The sequence below is a fragment of the Crocodylus siamensis genome, chromosome 15 (genome assembly GCF_052110815.1).
Source record: "Crocodylus siamensis isolate JL-2025a chromosome 15, ASM5211081v1, whole genome shotgun sequence".
Classification (NCBI taxonomy): Eukaryota; Metazoa; Chordata; order Crocodylia; family Crocodylidae; genus Crocodylus; species Crocodylus siamensis.
In genome coordinates, this window is record NC_143409.1 from 25,278,309 (window position 1) to 25,295,443 (window position 17,135).

Sequence of the window (17,135 nt, forward strand, 5' to 3'; positions counted from 1 at the left end):
GCGCCCCCTGCTGCCCCGGGCGGCTCCTCTCGGGCTCCGCCCCACGCTGCTTTCGGAGTGGGAGCGGCGAAGGAGGGAGCTTGTGCTTGGGGGTGCGCCGCTGGCGCTGAAGGCTGGGTGGACTGGAGCCTTCCCACCTAGGGAAGGGACTTCGATACACCTGCCTCGCTTTCCAGGGGGCCTGGAAAAATCCCAGACAGCTCTTTCCGCCTCCCATTCTGACAACAGCCAGAGGCTGGGAGCTCTGGAGACACAGAAGAGCTCCATTTCCTAGCATCTTTACCTGGTGCCTGTGCAGCTGATGCCTCAGAAGCACGGGGCAGAGGTTCCTAAAGGGCAGTTTCCCAGGAAGAACATTTGGAGGCATCAGCTGCACAGGGACATCTCCCTGTGGGTTGTTTTATTGCATGGAGTGGGAAACACATCCCAGCCCCATCTCTCACTCTATGCAATACTGAATTCTCACAGATTCATGCTGGGAAATAAAATACCTCCCTTGGGTCCTTAAGTACCTTTCCTGTGTCTCTTCCCCCGCCTTTGCCATGTGCTGCAGCAGGGACTCATTTCAGCAGGGGGGGAAAAAATCCATCTTGCACTTACACCAACCAAAATGAAATATTCTGTCACCTGGGTTGTTACTGGTTCAGGAGGAAATTACCTGGCATCCTGCAGTCTCCCATGCTGAAACAGAAAATCCTGGTTGCAGCTATGCATAACGGAAGAGTTTCATATCCTGGCAAACGTGACTCTTACAGGAGGTTAGAATAAAAAGCTTGTGCTAACAACAACCATCACTAGAGCTTGGGGCTGAAGAGTGCCCAGGTCTGCTGCCATCTTTAAAAATGTTCCGGATCTACTGCATCCAGTAGGTCTGGAAATTCAGTCCATGATAGCAAAAGACTTTCATATGATAGCACACCAATTGCAAAGTTTACACACTGTTCATACAGAATGCAAAGGGTGACACCCACACCAATCACATTTCTGATTTTGTACCTACAGGCTGTTTGAAACATTAGAAATAAAGACACAAAGATTTTCTTCTCTTCACAGTACTGTTTTGACTAGGTAAAAAATTTCAGCTCTCAAAAGCTGTTTCTGTACCAGCAAGAGGGCTCCATCTGGTGAAAGTCCAGAGAAGTAATTTCTAAGGCTAGGGGCAGACATTAAAAAAACCTGAGCCTGAATTGATTCAATCTTTGCAAGTTAGTCTAACCTGGGTAGATTGAACTGATTTGCAAGTGAACCAACTTTCACTCCAGAAATGCATGCACATGCCTGCAGTGGCTCAGACTAGAAACTGGGGGGGGCGCTAGAGCGAGCCCTCCCTTCCCTTCTATAGCAGCTGAAGGAAAGCTGAGCTTCTGGGGGAGTTGCTGCTAAGTTTGATTGCGGTGGGGTTTAAACCCCCCCCTGTGGTCTGCAGAGACCCCAGCCAGGTTGTGCCTGGAAAGGGAGGAGGGAAGCAGCCCTTGCCAGGCTTGTGCCCCACTGCCAAAAGGGCAGGGCAGAGAGTGTCTCCCCTCTCAGGCACTGGAACTCTAGCCAGGCTCTGCCCAACTTTCCCCCCTCCTCCCTGTGCACATGGTGGGGAGGCCTGGCCAGCATGGCCCTGCCATCTGCCTGGGACTAGAGCTGCAGGGCTAAGATGAGCGAGCCCACAGGCACAGCTGAGGGCAGACATACAGGAGGCAGCCAAGACTGAGCCATGGCGGCCAGGCCCTTGACTTGGGCTGAGGGGCACAGGCGGTGGCTAGCCAAGCAGCAGGCTGCCCAAGCCAACCTGGAGGTCAAGCAAGCCCAGAGCCCAGCATCCACCTGCCACAGGGGCTTGCAGCCCCTGCTGGTAACCCTGTCCTTTGCAGCACCTGCTGGCTGCAGCTGCAGCTGCACTGCAGGTTGTGAGGTGGCCAGGGCCAGCAGGGCTCTTCTGCCTCCCCCACCCCCAGCTTGTGCTGCAACCACCATGCAGCTCTGGGTGGGCAGGTAGAAGCTTTATCCCTGCAGCTTCTGCCCAGCTCACTGAGCTCTGGCTGCTTTCCACCTGTCCCTCCCCTCCCCCCTGCAGGGAATGCTCATTGCACCAGGTGGGCAGAAAGCAGCGGATCAAGCCAGAGCTCCGTGTACCCAGCAGAAGCCACCAGGCGAAAGCTTCCACGCAGAGCTGCGTTGCATGGTGGGGCAGGAGCCGCAGCTGGAGGTGAGGGGAGTAGAACAGCTATGCCAGGCCCAGCCAGTGCACAGCTTACCCTCGCCTTCAGCATCTACTCCCCGTCTCGCTCCTGCTCCTGCTGCGCCACTCCAGGAGGTGAGAGGTGGGGGAGTAGTTTTAGTCCAATGGCTTCTGCTCACAACAGGGCTAAAGCTCAGAGTGGTGCAGCAGGGGTAGGAGTGGGAGGTGGAATAGCCCTGTACATCCACCCTCAGCACTGCCTGCGGGCTTGGCCTAGCTCATCCCCCAGTCCCAACCCTAGGCAGATGGTAGGAACATGCTGACCAGCTCTGGCCAGGCCCCCCTACCGTGTGGACAGAGAGCAGGAGGGAAAGCTGAGCAGACCCCGCCTGGGGTCCTGATGTCCCCGCTCCTACCACTGGAGTGGGGAGGGGAGTGAATGCCTGACAGGCTACTACACCCCAGCCAGGCAGACTTCAGCTGCTGTCCCTCAGTAGGAGAGGGGAAATAAACCCCTTCCCTGCTCCCTTAGCCTCTAGGGGCCATGCTGGCTGGTGCCTAGCCATACCCCCATCCCCAGCTAGACAGCAGAGGGGCAGGGCCAGCCCTGCTCTGCTGGAGCAGAGACCACAGTCCAGCTCAGGGTTGCAGAGCATGCTGGGATGCTGGGGGATGCTGGTTTAACTTGAACCAGGAAGATGTCTAGAACAAAAGTTCCATAAACCAGTTTGACCCAAATCAGTTAAGGCTGAATCTACAGTCAACGAGGTTTTCTTCAATTAGTTTTGGCCATTTTGAAACTAGTTATGTGCACCGAACTTACATTTTGTTACAGGTATAAACTAGTTTCTGATCACTTAAAATGGTTTATGCGTAACTTCTGTCCCTAGCCTAAATGAGAAAAACTCATAGTTAACAGTGGAAGTGTTAACTTTCCCTAACTTGGCAAATCCTAGCATCTCTACCCCAAACATTTCCCAGAGTCTTTCCCTGAACACAGAGAACCCTATGAGTCACAACCCTAACACTAGGTCATGGCTCCATACCAACTCCACTCCTAACTCAAGCTCTACAAACTTAAAAGTTACAAGGCTAACCACTAGTCACAAGCCTAACACAAGTCCAAGTGCCCTTATTAACCAAACTAGCCTGGAATGCCCCGTCTGTCCCCCCTCCAGCCCTAGTTCTCTGAGCCCCAACAGCTGGACAGCCATTCTCTCCTGCCTGCCTTCACCACAAGGAATTCTTCTGTTGAAAGCTGAGAACTGCTCAGAGTTACACAAACTAGATTAGCCATCTAAGCATCATCATTTTCTTGTCACCCATCATTTAACTGAAACATAGAAATCTTCCCTTAAATAGAAACAGGAAATGTGAGGGCTTTGGTGGCTAACCTGTGTTCAGAAGCCTCTTACTTGGTGTCACAGAGTCCTGCATGGGAGGATTTTCCAGGACCCCCAGCCTTGTCTGGTCTCTCCAACTGCCCCTGGAAGCCAGCCTAGGCATGGCTTCTTGAGTAGGTGGGGAGACCTGACTTCTTCCAATTCTTTCTTTCAGTCCCTGACCCATCCTAGTTGTCTGTGACCCTTCCTCAGGGAGCTACCTTCCAGTTCAGCTCCTGAGAGAGAACTGTTCTAAGGGGTAGAGAAGCAGACCCCAAGCTCTACGCAGCAAACTGCTGGAAGCAGCTTCCCTTCTATAAAGGCTTATAGTGGAGACAAAGGCAACAGCAAAAGGACTCTGCCTCTTCAGTCCAGCCTGCACAGCCCTAAGTACCCCAAAGCTAGCTCACCTGTCCTCTCTCCACTCTGCACAGCTCCAAAGTACCCCAAAGCACACCCATTGTTCCCTTTCTTCAGCCTCTCTTCAGATCCTCCAGTTCCCAGGCCAACTATCCATTTTCAGGCTGCTCTGTCCATTGCATTGCTTATCTTCCTCTCTGCCCTGGAAGCATCCTAGGTGTTACCTCCAATCTCACCTTCTTAAAGCATTAACCAAACTATTCCATTTCTCTGTTGTTGGAGGTGCACCTTGTCATCCTGCGCTCAGGTTTGCCACCTAGCAAGGACCCTGTTAACCCTTCTTTCCCAATATATAAACTAGTCAGGGAAACTGAGGCTGCAACATTACCACCACATGAACACATTTAAAACAGAAATATCACAAAAAACCTATAGTCTGTTACACTGGCTTCTTACTATGTTGCAAAATTTGTTTTTAAATGTGAAAGGTGTTGAGAGAAACAGAAAATGCACAAAATTCAGTATAATGACAAGCCAGGGAGTATAAATAATGACAACAGTCAGGGACTGAGAGTCATTATTGCTGAGTCACATTTTTAACTTACTAGTAACTGAATATGTAAATCAGAGAAGGCAGATCTCTGTGCCTTGGATTTCCCAACTGCAAGCCCTCTAGTTGAATTTTATTGTACTGACTTCAGAGGCAGATTTCTGCTTCAAAACAGATAGCTTGATTGACATTTATATAAACATATACTGTCACAACCCTTCTGGGCAGTCAGTCTGTTGTAAGTGGACCTAAATGTGGGATACCATATGCTTCTAAACTAACTGGTTCTAGGCAGTCTAGTCACTGGTCCTCACTTGGGTCTTCAAGGTACATGCCAGATTCAGACCCCATGTCTGACATCTTTCTTAGTACATAGGATTCTGCAGTTCAGGTCCTGAAACCCAAGCCTTCTGTACCACCAATTGTTTACATAAACTGATTTTGGCTCAGGGGATTTACAAATCTCACTGTCACACAGAATGCCCCAGGTCTGTGCATAAGCCAACCCAGGCTAGAGCATACAACAGAGGCAAAAAATACATCCCCAGGTGTGTTCTCCCCTACCTTGGAGGTCTTTAAGAGAAGGATAGATTGGCATCTGGCTGGGGTCATCTGACCCCAGCACTTTCCTGCCCAGGCAGGGGGTCAGACTCAATCTGCTGAGGTCCCTTCTGACCCTAGCATCTATGAATCTATGAACATCTGCTTTGCACTGAGTCAAAGACAGCAAGATGAAGTGGTACAGCATCTTAGTCAGTCTCACTTTCCATACCAGAGGAAGTGTGCTGTGACTAACAGAAGATGGCACCCAAGGATCATACAAGAAACAGTTGAAACACACACATACACAATGCAATCAGGACGGAAACTGTAACAATACCCGCTAGATTAGGAGAAGCAAAGCCACAAAGCAGTAAACAAGGTGGCTTGGATCTGGTCTGCTGTGCTCTGGTAACTGAAATTACAATTCCTGCTCCCTTTCAATTTAATTATTTGGTTTCTTGCCTGGGTGACTCATTTTCTTTGGGGCATATCTTTCAGTAATGCACAGTTCACTTCTGGCAAAAAGAATGTGCTGTGAAGTCTTTGCTGCCCTCCATGATCTAAGCAGCTTGGATTACAGACTCAGCTAAAAAAACCTGCAATATAAATAGAATATCAAGTCATAGTGATACTAAAAGCATTTTTCATGATATTTGTTCCTCTCCAAGTTTTTATTTAGAAGTTACTGGTAAGAAGTTACTGGTAATCCTCTTCCAGGTTGTGCTCAAGTCTGGTTCAGGGTGTTGCGAGTTTGGAGAGCTCATTCCTGAGCTCTGAAGGAGTATAGATTCGAGTCTGCTGGTGGTGGAGCCAGGATTAATGATTGATTAAAATGAATTATTTCCATCTACTCTTTTAATAGTTATTTACAGAGAAAATGCAGTTTCCAGATACAGAGCAGCCTCTCTCAAAGAAGACTTTTGCAGCATAGCAATGGGCTCACTTGACTGCTGTTTTTACCACAAGCTATTAAGCAAGGCAAGAATTACTTCACCCAAGTAGCTCCCAATTAACACAGGAAGAGCACTCTGACCCATACCAGCAAAGTACTTAAGCACATACTTGGCTCCTCCATGTACAAGAGGAACTCTATTAAAAGTCAACTGGATGACAGAAATGTTTCAAGTTAAACACCTGCTAAAGATTTAGCAAAAGTCTGATTTTCTTAGTCTATATAAGGTGCCACCCTACCCTGCCTTCCTTTAAGAAGAGTTAGTGATTCTCCCTTCACCACTGAGCAAGAGGCTAGCTGCCTTCTACTTACCTGGTTCTTCCCTGCGCCCCCCACCCCAATATTAGCACACAGGCATGTCAGAGTGCATAAAGAGCAATGACACCAAGGCAAAGCACAGAAAACTCAAGGCTGCAGCAAGACATTTCTGCTTTTCCTGTGGTTCCCATATATGATCTCTCTACCCCAAAGCCAACTTACTCCTGCTTGGTTCAGGTCAATGAATGTAAGCAGGTTTCTCAGCTCAGAAAGGGTCTCTGATGATCCTGAATGTCATGTGGGCTTCTGGGTGAACAAAAATGAAACCTGGAGCAAAACCAGCTTTCCTATATAAGAGAATTCAGAGTTTGGCAAGTTTAGTACACAAGTTGTCAGGTTGTTAAAACTACAGCTTATGAGATATTGAGAAACACAAAATTGAATGACAGCTACCTGACACCAGATGGTACATTTGGCTCATTTGACCAGCATTGGTCACAAACCCCTTACAAAACAAAATAAAACAATCCAAACTACTTCAGTATGGAAGTCAAATGGGTCCTTTTAATCTTCTCTGCTCAACAAATACACAGAGTCCAAGTACTCATCAACGGAACAAGTAGCTTGAGTGAGTTAACAATAAAGGTCTTCATTCTGAAGTTACACACTTGTTTAACTTAACTAGCATAAGTAAGTTCACAATAAGATTAAGTGCATGCACAAGCAGCTTGCAAAACAAGGCCAAAAAGCATAGGCCTGATGTGCAGGACCAAAGTCATGTAGAATACCAGTTGCATCCAGTGGAAAGAGTACCAAAGAGCAACAAGAGCAACAAGCAAATTTCACAGAGTGCTCTGCTTGGTGCTGGTTATTCTAAGCACATACCATTATTAATGTTTTATAACTGTGCAGGTGTTATTGCACCCTGCACTTTCCCTTGTGCTACTTCTATTATTTCCACCCACTTCATTTATTTCATAGTTTCATAGCTGGTAAGGGTCAGAAGGGACTGGAGCAGATCATCAAGTCCAACTCCCTGCCATGGCAGGAAAGAGTACTGGGGTCAAATGACCCCGGCAAGGTGTTCATCCAGCCTCCTCTTAAAGACCCCCAAGGTAGAAGCCTCTCCTCGTAGGGCCTGCTCTGCTGCCCCCGATCATGCAAGTGGCCCTCCTCTGGACCCTCTCCATGTTGTCCACATCCCTCTTGAAGTGCGGCGCCCAGAACTGGACGCAGTACTCCAGCTGCGGCCTGACCAGTGCTACATAGAGGGGGAGGATCACCTCCTTGGACCTGCTTAAGATGCATCTGTGGCTGCATGACAAGGTGCGGCTGGCCTTCCTAACTGCATCCCCACGCTGGTGGCCCATGTTCATTTTGGCATCAATGATGACTGCAAGATCCTTTTCTGCCTCTGCACTGAGACGGGAGTTCCCCAGCCTGTAGGTATGCTGCTGGTTCTTCCTCCCCAAGTGCAGCACCTTGCACTTGTCAGTGTTGAATCCCATCCTGTTCTTATCCGCCCACCCCTGTAACCTGTCTAGGTCTGATTGCAGCCTATTCCTTCTAGCACGCCCACATCCCCCCACATCTTAGTGTTGTCTGCGAATTTGAACAGGGTGCTTTTTACCCCCTCATCCAAGTCGCTGATAAAGATGTTGAACACTGTGGGCCTGAGGACCGAGCCCTGGGGGACCCCACTGTCCACATCCCTCCAGGTCAAATAAGAGTCATCCACCACCCACCACACTCTAGGTGCGGCTCTCCAGCCAATTAGTGACCCATCTGACTGTGTAGGCATCAACGCCACAGTTGCCTAATTTTTAAGTAAGAATTGGGTGAGAAAGTGTCGAAGGTCTTCCTAAAGTCCAGCAAGACTATGTCTACCGTGACACCTGCATCCAAGGATTTTGTGACCTGGTCATAGAAGGCCACCAGGTTGGTCTGACAGGACCTGCCTCTAATGAACCCATGTTGGTTGCCCCTAAGCATAATCTCCCCTGCTGGCCCCTCGTGGACATGTGCCAGAATAATTCTCTCAAAACGTTTACCCAGGATCGAGGTAAGACTAACTGGCCTATAGCTTCCTGGGTCTTCCTTCCTCCCTTTTTTGAAAATGGGAACCACATTGGCCCTTTTCTAGCCCTCTGGCATCTCGCCAGAGCACCATGAGGGCTTGTACAGCCGTGCCAGAGGTCCCACAATGACATCTGCCAATTCCCTCAGCACTTGGGGGTGGAAATCATCTGGACCAGCTGTTTTAAATACGTCCAGTCCCTCCAGAAGTTCCCTGACTAGGTACTCTCTCTGACCCTAGGCCTGGGTGCACCACTCCTGGGCCCTACGAGAGTCCCAGTGGGGGAATGACCTGGTGCCTGCTCGGAAAAAGGGAGGCAAAGAAATTGTTAAATAAGTTAGCTTTGCTGTCTGGTGCAACAACCAGATTGCCTAGCGTGTCCTGCAGAGGCTCCATGTTACCCAGTACCTTCTTTTTACCCCCTATGTATTTCATAGTTTGATAGTTTCTAGGGTCGGAAGGGATCTGAACAGATCATCAAGTCCGACCCCCCTGCCATGGCAGGAACAAGTGCTGGGATCATAGTACCCCAGCCAGATATCTATCCAACCTCCTTTTGAAGACCCAGTTCTCTTAAGTTATGTGACTACTCTTAAATGAAAGTATTTTCAAGTAAGTTGCTTCTCCTTACTGGTTTTGATTTTAACTTATGTACCTGTCTCTAGTAGGATGACTTTAATGGAAACAAGTATTTGTATTTAGCGGAATATTATTTAAACAATTATTCTATTAAAATTTCCGTATTTCAATAAAATGTTAATTGGTCTCATTTGATTTTCCTCCTACCATTTTATATAACAAACTTCAGTTTATTCTTTCCTGATTACTATTTTTATTTTATTCACAATAATGTGATTAACAACTATTTTTGCAACTAAATCATTAACCTGTAAACAAGGTGGTATTTTTAGAAAAAATAAAAATGTAAGTCAATATTTTTAAGTAGTACAGTATCTAAATCTGCTGTGGTCTGGGTGCAGTACAAACTAGCATTTTAAACCCAATCTTCCTGCTTAAGAATTTAAAAAAGGACTTCTTGTCCTTGATCCGGGAAGCTAGTCCCAGTTCCATCTCCGCCTTGGCCTTCCTGACTGCCCCCCTGCATCCCCAACCAACAGAGGTATAGTCCTCCCTGGTGATGGCCTCTCCCTTCCACTGGGTGTACACCTCCTTTTTAGCTAGATGTTCCCGGATGCTTTTGGTGAGCCATGGGGGCTTTTGCACCCGCTTGCCCCTTTGATCCGTGTTGGGATTATCTCCCTTTGGGCTTGGAGGATCGTCTCCTTAAGGAACGACCACTCTTCTTGGACACCTGGCTCCCCTCCCCCCTGGGACCTCAGTGTTTCCCAGACTATGCTCCTTACCTCATTGAAGTCTCCCCTCCTGAAGTCTAGGGCTGCTGCCTTGCTTCAGGCCTTTGCCACCTTGCACTGGATGGTGAATACCAACAGGCAATGACTGGTGTCGCTGAGGTGGTCAAGCACCCGCAGCCCCCTCACCAGGTCATCACCCATGGCCAGCACCAGATCCAACAAGGTGTCTCCCCTGATGGGGCTGTGCACCTCCTGGGTTAGGTGGAGGTCCTGTATCTCGGCTAGGAACCTACGTGAGCGGTCAGGCCTGGCTGACTGCTCTTCCCAGCAGATGTTTGGAAAGTTCAGGTTGCCCATGATGACCATGTCCTTTGACCTACTTCCGTGAGCTGACTTAAGCATTCCCAGTCTAGCTTTTCCCCTTGGTTGGTTGGTCTGTAGTAGACCCCCACCATTAAGTCCCTTTCCCCTCAATCTCCTTGTAATCTAACCCAGAGCACTTCAGTGTGCCCCTCCTCTGACCCAACGCTACTCGTTGAGGATGTGTATTTCTCCTTGACGTAGAGCGCTATACTCCCTTTCCTCCCTGTTCTGTCCCTCCTGTACAGCCTATAGCCCTTGATATTCACCGGCCAGTCATGCATTGGGTCCCGCTATGTCTGGGTTGGTGTTAGCTAGCAGGAGAGTACGTTCCTCCTGCTTGTTCCCAATAGTACGAGCATTAGTGTAGAGGCATTTGAGAAAAATGAAGCCAAGATGCTGGGGTATATCTTGAACATTAGGGAGAAAGTACCAAATAAAATGCATGTTAAGAATAAGGTACTTCAACATTATTAAACAAAAGAGAATGGGGCCAGGGGTAATACACAAGGCCAGATCCAAAGCCTGGATGACAGAGCAGAAAGTAAGTACAGTTCTGGCTAGATCATTTCACCGATAATAGAATTTACAAGGTCTGAGAATCTTTTAAATTCTGACCCACCTGCATGGGTCACAGTGGCCCAGTTCAGGAGGTCTCCTGCACCAGTATAGCACTATGCTGAAGAGGGGCAATCACCAGTAGACTGAGTATTTCGGAGGCATCTCTAGACCTAAAATTAATGGTAGGCAAGGAAATGTTATTGTGGGGAAAGAAACCTCAGGATTCACAAACAGAAACCCAGGGAGGGCACTATTTGAGCCTTTAAATGGGCATGGGGCATCTATATGGGGGCAAGCACCAGTGTGGGGTGCATGTGATATTGACCACACTTAAAGCCTGATGACTTAGGCTTCATGAAAAATAAGTGAACTTCACTCTCTCTCTGCTCATCTACTATGAGGAGACTTCTGGGTGTTCAGAGTAGAATCCAGGCTTATGCTGGAACCTGCATCCAATCCCAATCTCCTGCTTCCCATTTATGATGATCCCTGTTACTCAGACTCAGAAGTTACACAACAAAGTGATTACAAACATCTTAAAGTTATATGGCATCAGTTCCCTCATTTAGCCTAACACTGTCAGTAGCTTCCATTTTACAATCTAGTACTTCCATGGGATGTAGATGTTAGTGCATAAAAGGAAAAAAGCAGATTGCCAGGACAATGCATTTTGGCAGAAAAGTTTCACAATAGATTGCAGTTGCTTAGACAGGCTTTCTTCTAGAGGTGCACTGATATAATCAGTCACATATCTAGTCGACACTGGTAACAGGAAAATGAATATTATCAGCAGTTGGCTTTCCAATAACATTACTGATAAAAGCTGCATGCATGTGTGCAGCTGCAAGGTGCATACAAGCAAGAATGTAGCTGGGCAGTTTGGAGAACAGCATCCTGCCAGAAAGTCTGGAGGTGGGAGGGGTAGAAGGGACAAACTCAGAAAGGAAGGGGCATGAGGGGGGTGGGTCAAGGCCCCCATGATGAGGGAGGGAGTGGGGGCAGGCACTGCCCAGCCAGGGCAGTGAATGCATTCCTGAAGCCAGGAGGACAGAGCCACAAATAGCCTTTCCATGCGATGTGAGGGGGGGAAGGAGCTCCCCACCACAGCATACACCCTTGGGGGAGGCATGGGGGGCATGTGTGACCCCTCACCCCGATTTGTGCACAGGGGAAGGGCAAAGGTGGGCTGCGCCTGTGGGCTCAGGGCCAAGGGCTGCTTCAGCCTTTTCCCGGAGGGATGGCTGGGACAGGGCTGCACTTGGAATGGGCAGGGGTGAGATGGGCTCAGCTGCATGGGGTAGGTAACAGCAGTGGCACTGGGAGAGATGGGTACAAGGGCGGGCTATGGGGAATTTTTGGGTGGCCATAGCCCCCCAAGCCTCCCCTTAGTGCTGCCCCTGCTTGGAGCTATGGCCACCCCAAAATCCCACATAGCCCCCTCGTAGCCACCCCTTCCAGTGCTGCTGCCCACCCGATGCAGCTGAGCCTGCCCTGCCCTGCCCTGCCCACTCTGAGGACAGCCCCAGCCCAGGCTCCCCACCGGGAAGAGGCTGGCACAGCCTCTGGCCCCGAGCCCACAGCAGGCAGCCTGCCCTCACTGCACACACAAATCGGGGGAGGCACATGCCTCCTCTGGGGGTGTGCGCAGCAGTGGAGAGCCGCCTGCCTCCCATGTCCCCTGGACGAGCCACCCGCAGCTCTGCCCCACTCCTGGCCCCAGAGTTGCATTTGCTGCCCTGGCTGGGTCGCACCTGCCCCGCTCCCTCCTTCATTGTGGGGGGCCTCGATCTTCCTTACCACAGGTTTACTGGCAGGAGGCTGCTCTCTAAGCTGCTGGGCTGCACTCCTGTACATCAGCTATCAGATCAGTCTCGGCCAGTATGGGTGGTTAATAATCAAATATCAGTGTCAGCCAAGAAAATCTTTACTGGTGCCTCCCTACTTTCTTCCTACTCCCTGTCCACCTCCAGTATACCTCATATGTCTGCCTGCTTTCTAGCAATTCCTCTTGGAACTGGCTAGTAACCAGGTTTCTGACATGCAGTAGGGACCAATGCATGTATTTCCTGGGTAGAAGTTTTTCCTTTTTCTACAATCTTCTTCTCCAGGCTCCCGGTGTGGAGGAATTGCTCCCCCCCCCCCCCATCTGCCTCACTGCTGTAAGCAGGCAGCCACCCCCCCACACACACTTGCTTCATTTACCACTGAGCTGTGACCTGAGCTGGAGACAGTCCTGAGGGAGGGGGGGACCTGCTCCCCTTGTCAGTTTCCCCACCACTGCAGGTCATGTGACTAGGCCCCTCACCTGGAAGGTGATGTTATCTGGAAACACCAGGCAGCAGCCAATGGGGATGCTTCTGGTGGGAACTCAGTGATGAGGTCACAACAGGGTATAAAAGGGTCCCCATGAGGAATGGAAAGGGGACACATTTGGAAACATGGAATAAGCACATGGTCTCCGGAGCACTTTCAGACTCCAGATGAACATGCAAGTAACTTACCTGAAATTTAGCCAATAAGTGTTCTAGAAGCATGTCAAAAGGCTACCACACTGCTTCTGTTTGCGCAGAGGTATTCTTCTGATATTTCTCCGACTTGTACCTCTCCCCCAGCCTACCCCCTCTACCCAATAAAGCTATCCTCTATAACAAGCTTTGTGGTACATGGTGGAGAGGGATTGGGCATACCTTTTTATTCCCTTAGCTCAGCTGACTAAGGTAGGCTACTTTCTATGCTTCAGGCTATAAGCAGCACCCAGATATATCCTGCTGGGGTTAAGCTACGCCTAGGTCTACAGGGTCTGTGTATCCCAAGCAGCACAGGGCCCAAACAAAGACCTGAGTCCGGGCAGTGCTACACCAGGCTTGCGGGTGTGCTTCAAGAAGGGGGTCAGCTAGAAGTTGGCACCCCTGGGGAGGCATCTGAGGCTTGGTTTTTGGCTGGGTGCGTCGGCACACACAGCCTAATTATCTTTATTATATATTCAAAAGTGTTCAGGCAACCTAGAACCTTTGTGTACTCTGATCAGTGGTATGGAGTTGGTTAGGAATTCCCCATAAAAATATTTGACAGAAAGTTCATATTTTATGAGAACATTTTGATTTTACCATTGCTTTTCTTATTAGGTGAATGAAACAAGAACTATTTTGATTTAGATTAGGTCAACCACAATCAAAACATTTCCATTTGTCAAACCAAACTATTAGTCTGACATGAATTTATCTGCTTAAGCTATTGCTGTATCTCCTGCCCCCATTCTTTTGTATGGCCAAGTCCTTTTAAGCTCAGTTACAGCGCCCATGACACACCAGGATCTTGCTAGGGGTGCTCTGACTTTCATGTATCATGGGATCTGTAGTTTCACTAGGTAGCCCAACCCATAGAAGAGAATCATAGAATCAATGAGTTGGAAGGGACCTAGAATGGGAGCACATGGCGCTCAAATTAAAAGTCTCAAGAGGCAGCACTACAGCTACCTCAAGAGAAAAGGCACAGATTACTACTGAACTGAACCAAAATTTATGGTTTCAGTCCAGTTTTTTTTTTTTTTTAATCTAAATCGAATGTTTCAATTCAGGTTCATCAAACCATTTCCTATTGATCAGAAGTACTGGACCATATTATTTCAATTTTTTTTCCTGCACCTCTGTACCCATGAACACAATCAATATGTTAAAATCTGGAATTTTTTATTTTTGGCTAACTTCACTGTAACACCAAAGTGTTAGGAGATTCAAATGATGCTGGTTAATCTCTTACAAAAAAAATCAAAAGCAAAAAGGGCTGTTAGAAATATCCCGAACCTGGGATAAACCAATATATTTATAATTTTAAATCCAAGGAATTTCATGAAGATAGACTTTATTTTTGTACACTGTAAATAGATACATACAATACAGAGGATAAAAAATATAACCATTTCAGTATTTCGTATAAAATTTAAACACATATGTATTCAAAGGGAAATATTTTAAGCCATTTCAGTAGTCATTTAACTCAGTAATTGAATGCAGTAATCCTTACTTTTTTTTTTTTTTCCTTCAGACAGTGGATGGGTTTTTAACCCATAAATCCCATTAAAGTATGCAGGACAAAATTCCATTGATACCCTCTGAAAAATTGACAGTTACATTTCTTTATTAAAAATCTTAGTGCACTGAGATGAATTGTGGTCTTTGGAAAAAAAATTCTTACTCCTCTGGCCATGCAGATGATGGCAATTTCAAAAGGCACTTGTGAATTGAACTATAGTCATTCAGGTCTACAGGCATTTTAGATTCTCGGTATTGTATAATAGAAAATGCAATATATTTACATAATTTGCTTTAACATCTGTCATAGCTCCTTAGCATTCAAGTTATATTGCACGTGTTTAAAAATCCCATATGTGGTTGTAATAAACTAAATATATTTACGTGTTGTGTTGGTTGAAGAACAAATGGATTGCTTTTCAGAATTTTGAGAATGATCGGTGATTTCTAACACTTTTCCATTTTGCAATAAACAGAGATTATATCAAAAGGTATATTTTGCTTCTCAATACATTTGGTCCTTTAATATATTCATTTTTATTTAAAGAATTATTATATCACAACTGATGTTGGTGAATAACCTGTCGATGTCTATCTGAACTTGCAGGAGTCAAACTAACCAGAATATTTAAATACATAAAAATTTAGTTTTTTAAAGAAAAAGTAGCTTCGGAGTTTTGTGAAGTCTATAACAAAATTGAATTTGGTATTTAAGACTTAGCAATACTTTAGAGTTCTATGGATCTTGCTAGGATAAATAATAACTTGTCAGGCATATCACATAATCTGACTAAAAATAATTGTAAAAATACTAAATATTCCTTAAATGGTAATGAAGATAAAACTGATCAAGATTTAACATCATCTATCAAAACCAAAGTAGATATTTCCATGATCAAAATGTGAATCTCTTATCTTTTTGAAGAGAGACTAAAGTAAATGAACAAAACATACAATAACCAAGATGTACAGGACCCAGAGGTAAACAGAAGAAAACCTGCTTTATAAAATTTACAGATACACTGATTTGAACAACACTGAGGTCTCAGGCAGCTGTCTCTCTCCAGAATGGAGCCACTATAAAATTTTCGATCCAAATTTGAAGAAGAAATGTTCCAAATGTGCGCTTGGTATAAGCCAATTCAGTGCAAAGCACTAGCTCTGATGAAATTTTGCTGATATTTATCTTTCCCTAAATTCCTGTTAAAACATAAGAGTTTGTATATAAAATGGATGCAATCATATATACATGCACATAGACACACACCACCTACATATATCTGTGCCTCAGTATGTTCTTGAATTCAAATTAAGTTAGGCAGTCTGTTTGTACCAAATATTTTCTATAGTACAACTGGGATTTAGAAAATCAAATTCAAGAATGCGCGACATATCAGTAGTATTGCACAAGTGTCACCTTGGCCTCTCAGACATTCCAGATAAATAGTCCTGTTTTAATTCCTGTCCCTAGAAACCAATGGTTTGTTTCAACAAGGAGAAGCTACTGGTGTACAAAGCACATATTCTCCATTTTATCAGAATTAATGATATGATGATGGACCATTTCTGTTCAACTAGGACTTAAAAAGCTCTGTTGATAGACTTACCACTGTCACAGTTTGACAGTACTGAAAGTTGGGAATGTTCAGCGGTGCACCAAACTCTTAAAAATACATCACTGGCAAACTTCTGATAAATTATAACTCTGCCAAGCAATGCTCAAATGTTATTAGAAAGCGAATACCAAGAATTAAGGTTGCTTTATTACTATATACCTATATGATAAGAGGGGTCCATAAATGAATCTGTTAAGATGCAACTGCACTATACTTTAATATAAATATTGTATAGGTTAAATAACTGTTGCAATCAAATTTTTCAACAACCACATTTGCCTTTCTCTTTCTCCTCATGTAGCTGCTCTGTAGAGCTATGCCCATTTGAACGCACTACCCCTTCCGGTATCCATGACTTGTCCACACACCGTTCCATCCGCTTCATGATAAGATCAAGCAGAGTTTCAACTGCCTTGCTTACATTAGCTCCATTAGCCGCACTTGTTTCAAAATATGGTATTCTGTAAAAGACAAAATCGAAAACATTCTCTCATGTGGTGTGAGCTTCGTAGAAACCAAGGAAATATGTGACACTAGCCATGTGCCTAGACACCACATAAAGGCTGCTTTTTAGAAGTCAGTGAAATCAAACCAAAAGATGACATGAAAAAGGCCCTGGCATGACAAGTGAAAGGGCAGCACCTTTGTGCCATCTCCTGTGTCCCTTACATCTGGAAAGCACTTCCTGCAAATGTTTGCCAGGCTGCCCCATTTTTTGCCTTCAAAACCTTTTTCTGCAATACGTACAAAACCGTTGACAAGGCTTAGGCTGCTGGTACAGTGGTGCACATGCTAACCAACACTGCCTCATTGTTTTTTTGTACTCCCATATCACTCTACATCCTCAGTTGTCTCTTGGTTTATATTTGTATTATTTCAACCCTTTGTTGAAGGGTTTACAGTATAAAACAAAACAGAAGACCTTTGTGAGATAGGACAGACTCCCAGGCCCAGTTACA

The 17,135-nt window shown here is 46.2% G+C and overlaps 1 protein-coding gene across 7 annotated transcripts in view; it reads right to left on the reverse strand.

The window, feature by feature from the left end:
* Positions 1 to 14,373: 14,373 nt before the first annotated feature.
* RAB27A (RAB27A, member RAS oncogene family) overlaps positions 14,374 to 17,135 on the reverse strand; it is a 60,247-nt gene continuing 57,485 nt past the window's right edge. For 6 of the 7 annotated variants that reach the window (XM_090029048.1, XM_090029047.1, XM_090029046.1 and 3 more), the window contains one exon: positions 14,374 to 16,637. In XM_090029048.1, the coding sequence (XP_089885174.1) occupies positions 16,439 to 16,637 (199 nt within the window). In that variant the 3' untranslated portion in view covers positions 14,374 to 16,438. The remainder of the gene's footprint in view (positions 16,638 to 17,135) is intronic. The other variant, XM_090029051.1, reaches the window with a different exon arrangement.